Genomic DNA, 12,639 nt, shown 5'->3' with positions numbered 1-12,639 from the left:
CACACACCCTGACCTAACCTGCCAGTCCCCTGGCTCCATCCAGCCCTCCCTCAGGCGTCCATCAGAGTCCCTGGAAAGCAGCAGGCCAGCCCCACTGTCCAGGCTGCCGGCCACTCCCCCCCCACCCAGGAATCTGGGCCCTGGCTCTGATTTCTCCCGTGCAACCAGAGGAAGTAGGACTAATGGCCGGAACCCAAGACAGTCTGGGGCAGGACAGCCCCATCTGTGAGGCCCGATCTCCAGGGAATCTTGAGGGCGTGGCAGAATCTCGTCCATTTCTCCGTCCTCCCCCGCAGGGCTTCCAACAGGTCGGACCCTTTCCAGTCTGAAGGGCATCTGAGTCTTTCCCCAAACTGCTTCTCTGGAAAGGCCTTGGGTTGTCCCTTTTCCCAGCAGCCGCTCCCATTTTTTACATTCGAAAGGTCCCCTGGGAGCCTGGGTGGGAGGGGACGTGCCCCAGTGACCAGGCTCCCAGAAGCCAAACAAAGGGGGCTAATTCATCTAAGACTTTAATTAAACCCCAAAAACACCCACCACCTGGTTTTTTTTTTAAATTAAAGCTTATTGGGGTGACAATTGTTAGTAAAGTTACATAGATTTCAAGTGTACAATTCTGTATTGCATCATCTATAAATTCCGTTGTGTGTTCACCACCCAGAGTCAGTTCTCCTTCCATCACCATATATTTGATCCCCCTTACCCTCATCTCCCACCCCCCACCCCCCCCTTACCCTCTGGTAACCACTAAACTATTGTCTGTGTCTGAGTTTTTGTTCCTTCATTTGTTTGTCTTGTTCTTTTGTTGTTTTTGGTTTATATACCACATATCAATGAAATCATATGGTTCTCTGCTTTTTCTGTCTGACTTATTTCACTTAGCATTATAATCTTAAGATCCATCCATGTCACAAATGGTCCTATTTCATCTTTTCTTACCGCCAGATAGTATTCCATTGTGTATATATACCACAACTTCTTTATCCATTCATCTATCGAAGGACATTTTGGTTGTTTCCACGTCTTGGCCACCGTAAACAAAGCTGCAATGAACATTGGAGCACACGTCTCTTTATGTATAAATGATTTCAGATTTTTTGTGTAGTTACCCAGGAGAGGGATTGCTGGGTCATACGGTAATTCTGTTTATAATTTTTTGAGGAACCTCCACGCTGCCTTCCACAGCGGCTGCACCAGTCTGCATTCCCACCAACAGTGTATGAGGGTTCCTTTTTCTCCACAGCCTCTCCAACACTTGTTACTATTTGTCTTGTTGATGACAGCCATTCTAACTGGGGTGAGGTGGTATCTCATTGTGGTTTTTAGTTGCATTTCTCTGATTAGTGACTTTGAGCATTTTTTTCAAATGTCTATTTGCCATTTGTATGTCCTTTTGGAGAAATGTCTCTTCAGGTCCTCTGCCCATTTTTCAGTCGGGTTATTTTTTTGTTGTTGAGTTGTATGAGTTCCTTGTATATTTTGGATATTAGCCCCTTATCGGAGGCACTGTTTGCAAAAATCGTCTCCCATTCAGTTGGTTGCCTCTTTATTTTATCGATGGTTTCTTTTGCTGTGCAGAAGCTTTTAAGTTTCATATAGTTGCATTCGTTTATTTTAGCTTTTACTTCCCTTGCCTTTGGAGTCAAATTCATAAACTGTTCTTTGAACCCAAGGTCCATAAGTTTAGTACCTATGGTTTCTTCTATGCGGTTTATTGTGTCAGGTCTTATGCTTAGGTCTTTGATCCATTTTGAATTAATTTTGGTACATGGTGACAGATAGCAGTCCAATTTCATTCTTTTGCACATGGCTTTCCAGTCCTGCCAGCACCATTTATTGAAGAGGCTGTCTTTTCTCCATTGTATGTTTTTTGCTTCTTTGTCAAAAATTATCTGTCCATATTTATGTGGTTTTATTTCTGGTTTCTCAATCTATTCCATCGGTCTATGTGTCTCTTTTTCTGCCAATACCATGCTGTTTTGATTATTGTTGCCCTGTAGTACAAGCTAAAGTCAGGGAATGTGATACCTCCAGCATTGTTGTTTTTTCTTAGGATTGCTTTGGCTATTTGGGGTCTTTTGTGGTTCCATACAAATCTGATGATTTTTTTTGTTCTATTTCTTTAAAAAATGCCACTGGGATTTTGATGGGGATTGCATTAAATCTGTATATTGCTTTGGGTAATATGGCCATTTAAACTATGTTGATTCGTCCAATCCATGAGCACAGAATGTCTTTCCATTTCTTTGTGTCTTCTTCAATTTCTTTAAAAAATGTCTTATAGCTTTCAGCATATAGGTCCTTCACATCCTTGGTTAAGTTTATTCCTAGGTATTTTATTCTTTTTGTTGCAATTGCAAAAGGAATTGTTTATTTGTGTGTTTTTTTCTGAGATTTCATTGTTAGTATATGGGAATGCAATGGACTTTTGTACATTGATTTTGTAGCCTGCAACTTTACTGTATTTGTTGATTGTTTCTAATAGCTTTTCGTTGGAGTCTTTAGGGTTTTCTATATATAGCATCATGTCATCTGCAAAGAGTGACAGTTTAACTTCTTCATTCCCAATTCGGATGCCTTTTATTTCTTTCTCTTGCCTAATTGCTCTGGCTAGGACTTCCAACACTATGTTGAAAATCAGAGGTGATAGGGGACAGCCCTGTCATGTTCCTGAATGTAGAGCAAAGGGCTTCAGTTTTTCACCATTAATTATGACATTAGCTGAGGGTTTGTCATATATGGCCTTTATTACGTTAAGGTATTTTCCTTCTGTACCTATTTAACTAAGAGTTTTAATCAAAATGGATCTTGTATCTTGTAAAATGCTTTTTCTGCATCAATTGATATAATAATATGATTTTTGTCCTTTATTTTGTTTATGTGATGTATCACATTGAAGAATTTGCGGATGTTGAACCATCCTTGTGCCCCAGGGATGAACCCCACTTGGTCGTGATGAATAATCTTTTTAATGCAGTGTTGCATTCGATTTGCTAGAATTTTGTTTAGGATTTTTGCATCTGTATTCATCAGAGATATTGGTCTATAATTTTCTTTTTTTGTGTTATCCTTATCAGGTTTTGGTATCAGGGTAATGTTGGCTTCATAAAATGAGTTAGGGAGTACTGTCTCTTCTTCAATTTTTTGGAAGAGTTTGAGTAGGACAGGTATTAGATCCTCTTTGAAGGTTTGGTAGAATTCACTAGTGAAGCCATCTGGTCCCAGACTTTTGCTTTTGGGAAGGTTTCAGATGACTGATTCAATTTCCTTACTGGTGATCGGTCTATTTAGATTTTCCAGTTCTTCATGATCAGCTGAGGAAGGCTATATGTTTCTTCTAGGTTACTGAATTTGGTGACATATAGTCCTTCATTTTATTCTTGGAAGATCCTTTGTATTTCTGTGGCATCCTGAAAACTTCCCTTTTTTAATTTCTGATTTTGTTTATTAGTGTCTTTTCTCGTTTTATCTTAGTGAGTCTAGCCAAGGGTTTGTCAATTTTATTAATCTTTTCAAAGGACCAGCTCTTTGTCACATTAATTTTTTCTATTGTCTTTTTGTTCTCTGTTTCATTTAGTTCTGCTCTGATTTTTATTATTTCCTTTCTTCTGCTGACTTTGGGTTTCATTAGTTCTTCTTTTTCTAGTTCTTTAAGGTGTAACATGAGGTTATTTATCTGGAGTTTTTCTTGTTTCTTGAGATAGGCCTGTAATGATATAGATTTCCCTCTTAAAACTGCTTTCACTGCATCCCAAAAATTTTGGTAGGATGTATTTTCATTCTCATTTGTTTCTATGTATATTTTGATCTCTTTCTCCTTTGACCTGGACATTCTTTAAAAATGAGTTGTTTAATCTCCACATATTTGTGGTTTTTCCTGCTTTCTTTTTGCAGTTAATATCCAATTTCAAAGCCTTGTGATCAGAGAATATGCTTGGTATGATTTCAATCTTCTTAAAATTGTTGAGGCTAGTTTTATGTCCCAATATATGGTGTATCCTTGCCAATGTTCCAGGTATACTAGAAAAAAAATGTAGGGTCTGATGTTCTAGGATGAAGCGCACTATAAATGTCAATATGTCCATTTCATCTAATGTGTCATTTAGGGCTGCTATTTATTTATTTTCTGTTTGGATGATCTATCCATAGCTATCAATGATGTATTTAGGTCCCCTACTATAATTGTGCTTTGGTCAATTTCTCCCTTTAGTTCTGTTATTAGTTGCTTGGTATATTCCGGTGCTCCCTGATTGGGGGCATAAATATTGATGACTGTTATGTCTTCTTGTTGTATAGTCCCCTTTATCATGATGAAATGTCCATCTTTGTCTCTTGTTACCTTTTTATCCTGAAGTCTGTTTCATCTGACATCAGTATGGCTACACCTGATTTTCTCTTGATACCATTTGCTTGGAGTGTCAATTTTCACCCTTTCACTTTGAGTCTACGTTTGTCCTTGTAGCTGAGATGTGTCTCTTGGAGACAGCATATGGTTGGGTTTAGTTTTTTAATCCAGTCTGCTACTCTGTGCCTTTTTACTGATGAGTTCAGTCCATTTACGTTTAGGGTGATTATTGGTATATGAAGATTTCCTATCATTCTATCTTTAGTTTTCTGGTAAGGCTGTGTCTCCATTGTTTCTTTGCCTTTTTGTTGTTGTCTATTATTTCTGTGTGGTGGTATTCTATGATTTTGGCCTCTGTTTCTTCTTTTATTACGTTATATATTTCAGTTCTGGATTTTTTTTTTTTTTGAGTGGTTACCATTAAGTTTATGTAAAAGAAAGTTTCATATTTAGAGTATTCCATTTTCTTCATCATGCTTACTTTCTCCATTCCCATATTCCGGTTCAGGCCTTTACTCTCCTCCCATTTTATGTTTTGGTTGCCACAAATTATCCCTATTTATGCTGGTCAAATAGCCTCCTTCAGTATTTCTTATAGTGCAGGTTGTGTGTTAGAAAATTCCCTCAGCTTCTGTATGTCTGGAAAGGTCTTTATTCCTCCTTCATATCTAAAGGATATCTTTGCTGGATATATTATTCTTGGCTCATAATTTCTCTCTTTCAATAGTTTGAATATTTGATTCCACTCCCTCCTGGCTTGTAGAGTTTCTGCTGGAAAATCTGATGATAATTCAATGGGCTTTCCTTTGTAGGTTACCGTCTTCTTTTCCCAGCCTGCCTTGAGGATTCTTTCTGTCGTTAATTTTTGACAGCTTCAACACAATGTGCCTTGGAGAAGGCCTGTTGGGGTTGAGGTAATTAGGTGTTCTATTTGCTTCTTGGATTCGAGGATCCAGTTCTTTCCCCAAGTTTGAGAAGTTATCATAGACTGTTTCTTTGAATATATTCTCTGTATTCTCTGTTCCCTTTTCTCTTTCTTCTCCTCCTGGTAAGCCCATTATTCTTATATTGCTCTTTCTGGTGGTGTCAGAAAGTTCTTGTAGAGTTCTTTCATTTCTTTTAAGTCTCAAGTCTCTTCTTCTATCCGTGTCATTTCCAGATTTCTATCTTCGATGTCACTGATTCTTTCCTCCATCTGGTCAACTCTACTACCTAAGCTGACTATTTCATTCTTCATTTCTTTTACTGAGTTCTTAATCTCCAGAAATTCTATTTGGCTCTTTTTTAAAATTTCAATCTCTTTTGTAAAATGTTCATTTTGTTCTTTGATTGTGTTTCTGAGTTCATTAAACTAGTTGTCTGTGTTTTCTTGCATCTCGTTGAGTTTTTTAAGAACTGCAATCTTGAATTCTCTGTCATTTAAGTCACATATTTCCATGTCTTTAAGTTCACTTTCTGGAGACTTTTCATTTTCTTTCTGAGCTGTCTTGTTACCTTTGTTATTCATGGCAATTAATGATTTATTATTTCTCTCCCTAGACATCTACAGGAGTAGGTTCTGCAACAGGTTGATAGAAAGAGGTCTTTCTTTTGTTTTCCAGTAGGTGTTGGTAGAATGTTTTATTTTCTCTCCGACTGCAACCTTTTATTCTCTCTCACACTGTAATGTTATGTTTTCTCTGCACTATTGCAGCTTCTCACACAATGGGGGGGGATCCCGTGGAAGATGGGCTTCTCCTCTGTGAGCAGGTAACCTGTGTCTCAGGGCACCACCTTCGTGAGGGGATGTGGAGATCTTCTGAAGTTCCAAAGCTCTTCCTGCACCAGATTCAGAGCCTGTGTGCTTTAGCAGCTCTGTTATTCCTGCGGGATTGGCCCAGATAGCTGGGGCCGGGGCGGGGTGGGTTGTGAGAGGTGGCCCAGAGCAATGGCAGTGACGACCACCAGAGCCAGTCCTGCTTCCACATCTCCCTCCCGTTTGCTGGAACTAGTTGGGTTGTGAGTCCATGTCTGCGGGCCACAGTTCTCAGAACAGCAAATATTCTGTTCTTTTGGTCTGACACTGCTACTGTTCCGCTTCTAGCACCGGGCAGGTGGTGGCGGGGCGAGCTCTGGGAGGGTAAGGAGGGGGCGGCCAGTCTCAGTGCCCAAGGCTTCCGTTCTCTGCTCGGCAGTGAGGGCTTAAAACACTGTTATCAGCCTTCTTCCCTCAGTCTTTGCTCCGAGGCCTCCGCCGTGACCGCTGGGTTCAGCCGTGTTATATGCTGCCCCCTCAGCCCTGTGGGCCATAAGCGGGGCCCTAACAGTCCGAGTTCTTCCCTCTCCCGCAGCTGCGGTTGCTCCGGGATGCAGCGAGCTCGGCGCACTGAGCTAGGTCTGCGCCCTGCGCCCGTGCGGCTCCGTCTCCGCACTTCTCCCTTCCCTCCTCCCCCGCTCGCGAGATTCGCCCACCTTTAGGTGAATTCAGTAGTGAGACTCTTCGTCTTGCCTGTCTGCTGTGCAGGGAGTCTTTTGTGGAGTTATAGTTGTTCAATTTGTTAAAAATTCCAGGGGAGATTTCAAGAAGCTTACCTCACGCCACCATTTTTATGACCTCCTGCTTCTAAAAGAGGCATTTCCAGTAACACTCCCTTTTCCCATTTCTAAAACTCAGAAATGTATTTCGTGTCTGAGCTTACCGCTTTCTCAATACAGAAGTAATGTTTCTAAATACTCAGCGACCTGAGGTCACAGGAAATTTTTTAAAAGTCAATTTATGTATATTTTCCTTGCAAAGGAATATGTTGGGTGGGTTAATAAAAGACGTACAAGCGTGAAGACAAAATTCTTCGTGGCAACATCAGAATAAATTCGAGGAAGGAAAGGCACAGTGACCATCCCTCGACTCCCTCACGGGTTTGTCAAGGACAGGTGGATGCCAGGTCACCGGGTTACACTGCAGTGGATACAGCTCAAGATAGGGAACTGTTACTTTAAAATGCCAAAATCTGCCTCCCAGACGAGGTTCTACATCCTTTGCAAATATTTAAATCTATGAAGAACAGTTTTAGATGCTGACTTACGAACGCATGACAAATCTGGTACAACAGTCATTGTCAGAATCTGGGGTGGGGATGACGTCGTTCCTTGTGTAATTCTTTCAGCCTTGCTGGGTATTTGAACTTTTCATACAAAGACAGTGCAGAGAACTTTTCATAAAAACAACCCTTTTAGGGAGTTAAGAGGCAAACATTTGGGGAAGAAATTGGCCCCAGCCAGGAGCAGCCACTGGATGGATAATTATCCACCCAATGGGTGCCTCCGGGGGGGGGGGGTTCTATCAAGTTAGGCCTTGTAAGTTCAGCAGCCCAGGACTATAGTCAAGTGTCCCGCCCACTGAAACCTTCAGCCTTTCTTGCTCCTAAACCACCTGAGGGTGGAGTCCCTCTGGGAGGAGGATCCAGTACTGCTTCAGTCAGAATTTCAGCGGGGGGGGGGGGGGGGGGCGCAGCCAGGAGCCCCTCACCCCTAAGGGCCATCATTGGAAATCTGTGTTGGCACTAGGAGCTCGTGGCCTAATTCAACCTGCACACACCTCACCGAGCCACACCCGAGAGTCCTGGGCAAACCACACAAGTTTTCAAACACTGTCCAACTCAGTCATCGGACGCCGGTCCTGCCCCCTCTCACACTGACATCAGGCAGCCAATCAGGGGACCCTGCTCTTTCCTGCAGCTTCCCACACTCCCAGCAGCACTGCAGGCTTTTGGGACCTCAATCTCCCCAAAAGTGACAGGGGCCTCAGCTGGACCATCCCTGACACATCCATCAAGAGTGATCCAGTCTCTGTCCCTCGGCCCTGGGTGGGCTCTCGCTCAGCCTGGGCTCACCTTCCCCCACCGTTAGGACGGGAAACCCCTTGCGTGGTAGGAAAGCTCATGCCAGAAGCATCCTGTACCCCAAAGACAGACTCGATACCACTGGAGCCAATGGTGTTAACATTCATTTAGCCATTTCAAAAGTTCTTAACTCTGCTTTCAAAGAAAAAAAAAATAGGTGTTTAACAGCCAGAAGTCCGATCAGAAACTTTGGTTTCCCTTCACTGACGGGAGCTCTTTATCACACATTACACATAACAAGAATTTTTTAACCGGATGAATCTTCGAGCGGCATGTGGTGGGGGGAATAAGGGCTAGGCTCCCTCCCAGGCTGTCTGGGTGCAACGCCAGCTGCCCCCTCACTACCTGTGTGGCCCAGGACACATGGCTACCCCCTCTGAGCCTCAGGCTCCCCAGCTGTAAGGTGGGAATGAGAAGCGCCCTCTCTCCCTGGGCGTTATAAGAACCGTTCATCTACAGCAAGAGTGCAGCCCGGCGGGGAAAACGTAAGAGCACTGGCGCTTCCTTTGCAGCAGCTGTCACTGCCATAATTGTGTGACTGTCATTACCCAGCAGCTCTCTGCCCATCTAGGGAACTACAGAACCCATGTGAAGACCAGCAAAGGAACAATGGGACAACCTGACCTCTTCCAGGTGTCGTCTATCCCCCCCCCACCTTCCCCAGGCTGGGTTAGGGACCCTCTCTGTGCCCAACAGTACCCAGTGGTCACCTCTATCACAGCCCCTGTCCCACTGTGTGCTTCCTCCCCACAAGCCTGGAAGTCCCTGGCCACCTGTGGCCAGCTCCTGGCCCGGCACCAGCAGCAGGCCCTCAGGTGACTTTCTGCTGATGTCATTTGTATGCACCATGCAGCGAAAATGTGATGCAGCGGAAAACCTCTGACTGGCAGAGGGGGGCAGGCCTCTCATTTGGGTGTGTGGGTCAGGTGCAGTGCTGTGGTCACGAGGGTCACCCGATCATAAGGGTCACCCAGCTGGGTGGGGGGCCTTCACCCAGTCAGTCCACAGTCTTTCAACAAGCACCTAGGTGAAAGGCTGGGGGCTCCAAGATGGAAAAGGCCAGGCTTTGTCTGGGGCGCTTTCCTCCTTACCCTAAGCCCCCCAAGGCCCCTTTAGTCTGAGAGGATTCAGTACATTTGCCGGAGGTCAGTTGGATGACAAAGATCCGAACTGTCCCCTCCTTGGGGCTCCAGCCCAGACTGTCAGAGACTGTCAGGTATATTTCCACAGGCTTTTCCCCTTGCCTGCTCTCCTGAGGGGGGTCCCAGGGTCCAGACCCAACAGGCTGAGGGGAAGCTGGGCCTTCAGTTTACAAAGCAGGAGGCTGGGGTTCCAGGAAGAGCGTTCGGGGGTCAGAGCCTGGGGTCCAAATGGGAGCGTCACCTCCAGATATCTGTGGAGCAGGAGGCACCCTCTCGGCCCCCTAGGCAACTCCCACACTGAACCCCACTTTGGAAAAGTCCCCATTACTCCCCCGAGATGACAAGGACACCAGGGTCCCTATCATTAGGCCTCTGTCACATATTTGGAAATAGAGCGGGTAAGATAAAGAATGATTTCCCTATGGAAATCAGGGTTCGCCAGCGTTTTCCTGTATGCTGGTTAACTCCTGGCCTGGTTTTCTTAGTTTCAAACTGTCCTCCCATCTTCTTCCCCATCGCTGATGAGATATAAATGCAGGCTGTCTTGGACCACCTTTATCTTCTCCCACCTGGCATTCCTCACCCCTGACCCCCAACTCTCCAGGGTCCAGGCTCCTCCTAGGCCCCTCCCCCAGGTCTGGAGCAAGTCACCTGCTTCACCTGCATGCGGTGACCCCAGAGGCCAGGGGAGCGGGTGCCTGAACACTACAAAGGGACCTTGCCAAATAAACAAATGAATGAAAACCTCCTGGAAACTCACCTGAAGATGAATTGTACTTGGAACCAGGAGACAGAACCACCCCACCGCCGCCACCACAGCGGGGAGTCGTTTGTTCAAAGCAGCCAGGCGCCCACCGGGACTGTCGTTATGGGCAAAATCGCCTTATTCATAAAGAGCTGCTTCAGATGCTTGGAGGGTTAGGGTCTCTTTCCACGGGGCCCAAAGAAGCACAGGGTCCCCCCAATTCCTCCCTCTAGGAAAACCAGAAATCCCTCAGCATAATAATGGAACCCGGTTCCTTTAGAACACGCTGCCCAGGAGCTCTCCATCCAGCCACAATGAAGACATCTAACTCCTATTAAGACAAGGGTCCTCTGCCCCCCATGCCCCCACCCCCGCAGGCCTCCAGAAGGATGCTGTGACTTCCTGGCTCCCACTTTTTAACCCCTTACTGTAACCACATCAACCTCCCCCCTTAATAACCACCAAACGCAGGTGGGCATAAAGCTCCAGACAGACAAAGTTGCAACCCTTTAATCCAAGGCAGCCTGCTCATCACCCACAGTGGTTTGAAGACTCAGGTCTCCAAAACCAGGGGCTGTTCAGACGACCCACAGCCTCAGAGCGCCAGGCTCAGGCAGGTGTCGGGCAGGTCGCACTAATTATTATTTAATGCAACTGCAGGACACTTGGGTCAAGGGTAAATCCAGGGGCTCTCCCAGCCGCAGTCAGCGCGGCCCAGGGCCACGGCCCAGGTGGAGCTCAAACCCCATCCCCCGACAGAGGACTTTCGAAATTACCTCGGTTTCTTGGAGCTTACTTTAATTAGCGGTTGACCTCATTAATTCGAACTTGAGTTTCAAACAAAAAGAGGTCACCACACTATCCAATTTACTACCTCGAATTTCCACGTGGAGACCATTTATTTTCGGATGGCCTCTGAGGACCCCCAAGACCGTGCCCACAGCAGCGGGTCCCGAGGCCCCTAAGCATCGCGGCCTGAACTCCTACCTGAGGATCCCAAGCACTTTCTCATCCAGTCGCCCAAGGTCGCTTTAAAAGCTCGGTCGCGAAAGCCCACGGTCACCAGCACCGGCCTCGCCCCCTTTGGACGCCCTCAGCCCCAGGGAAACACGAACCTCGCCCGCGCGCCCTCCCTCCCATCCCGCGCAGAGGGGCGGCGCACAGACCCACCGTGAGGGCATTCGGAGCGGCCTGCGTCCTCCGGAGCTGGGCCGCGAGGTCCCCCGTCGGGGTCGCACCAGCTCGCGCGATCCAGCGGCCCCAGCTCAGGTGGCGAGTGCGCGGTGGGTGTCTCCAGGCGCGCTCCCCGAGCCCAGAGCCCCGGCCGCCTTGCGGAGGCGCCTGGGCCGGGCTGCGCGGGCGGAGCTGCCCGGCGGCCGGGAGGGATGCCCGGGCGAAAGTTGCCAGGGAAACTTGAGCAACTTGAGCGCACCGGTGCCAGCCTCCTGCATAATTCACGGGCGGCGGCGGCCGCCGCGGGACGCGGGGGCCGCTCACCTGCACCAGCCGGTCCCCCCACCCCAGCTGGGGCGCGCGGCGGGCAGAGGCCGGACACCTGGCGGAGACTCTGCGTGACCCGGGAAACCCGGGTGCCCGACCCGCGACACCGGTACCTACACCGATTGCGCCGGGCTCGGCCTTCCGAAGCCCGCTGCTCCAGCCGCGCGTACCTGGATCGGGGCTTTGGGGACTGGTACCGGGCAGGAACAGCAGGGTCTCCAGGGACCTTGCGACCGCTGGGCGGGTGTCCGCCCCCGGCGCGCCCCCTGGCGGCTCCGCGCCCGCACCTCCGCGGGGAACGCAGGCCCAGGTCACCCCGCCGGCGGGCGGCGATCTAGAGCCAAAAGACCCTGGGCTGAGGGCGTGAAGGAAGGTAGGTCCACCTGCATTGCCCCAGGGGGAGGCGCAAAGCGCGCTAGGGGTGAGGGATTTCACGCGCGAGGTGGACGAATGTGGTGCTCCTGCACGCTGCGCCCACGCCGCTTCCGAAGCATTTTACACCGGTCCCTAAATCAGAAGAAAACCGAGGCGGAGGGCGGGTTTCCACAAAGAAGCGACCCCTACCCGGACGCGCGGAACAGTCTTCCCAACCCCCATCCACAGATTGTATGGGTCCAGGACTGCGTTTACCCAGTACTTGGTGCTCCCTTAGTCCAGACGCACCTAAAAAGCAGCTGGTTAGCAGGGTCCTGCGTCCGGGAGCCCCTACTGTCCTTCACGTCCCGCGCGGGGGTGCCCCATCCATCCCCGGCCCACGCCCCCGGCCGCCGCCTTACCTGTGCCAGGCCTCTGCCGGCTTTCGGCGAGTCGGGGCGTGTCGGAGCCCCTCGGGGAGCACCGGCGTCCGCGCGCACCTGGCTCGGCCGCGGGGACACGAGCGGCGCCCAGCCACGCCGGGGCGCAGGAGCCACCGCCACCGCCGTTCAGGTGTCGGAGGTGGGGGGAAGGGGACGCTGCGGCCCCGCCCCGCGCTGCTGCTGGGGGCCGGGGGCTCCTCTCTGGGGCAGCTCGGCTGTCCCTCCCCTTGGCCCC

At 48.5% G+C, this 12,639-nt stretch overlaps 1 protein-coding gene across 1 annotated transcript in view; it reads right to left on the bottom strand.

Annotated features, from left to right (window-relative positions):
• Positions 1–11,421, bottom strand: part of SHANK2 (SH3 and multiple ankyrin repeat domains 2) — a 471,028-nt gene extending 459,607 nt beyond the window's left edge. Inside the window, 1 exon segment of the mRNA XM_033119735.1 lies at positions 11,278–11,421. Coding sequence (XP_032975626.1) covers positions 11,278–11,288 — 11 coding nt within the window. The 5' untranslated portion in view covers positions 11,289–11,421.
• Positions 11,422–12,639: the final 1,218 nt, after the last annotated feature.

This window comes from Rhinolophus ferrumequinum, chromosome 11 (assembly GCF_004115265.2).
Source record: "Rhinolophus ferrumequinum isolate MPI-CBG mRhiFer1 chromosome 11, mRhiFer1_v1.p, whole genome shotgun sequence".
Classification (NCBI taxonomy): domain Eukaryota; kingdom Metazoa; phylum Chordata; class Mammalia; order Chiroptera; family Rhinolophidae; genus Rhinolophus; species Rhinolophus ferrumequinum.
Note: the sequence above shows the minus strand (reverse complement) of the source record. Positions and strands in the feature narration are given on the sequence as shown.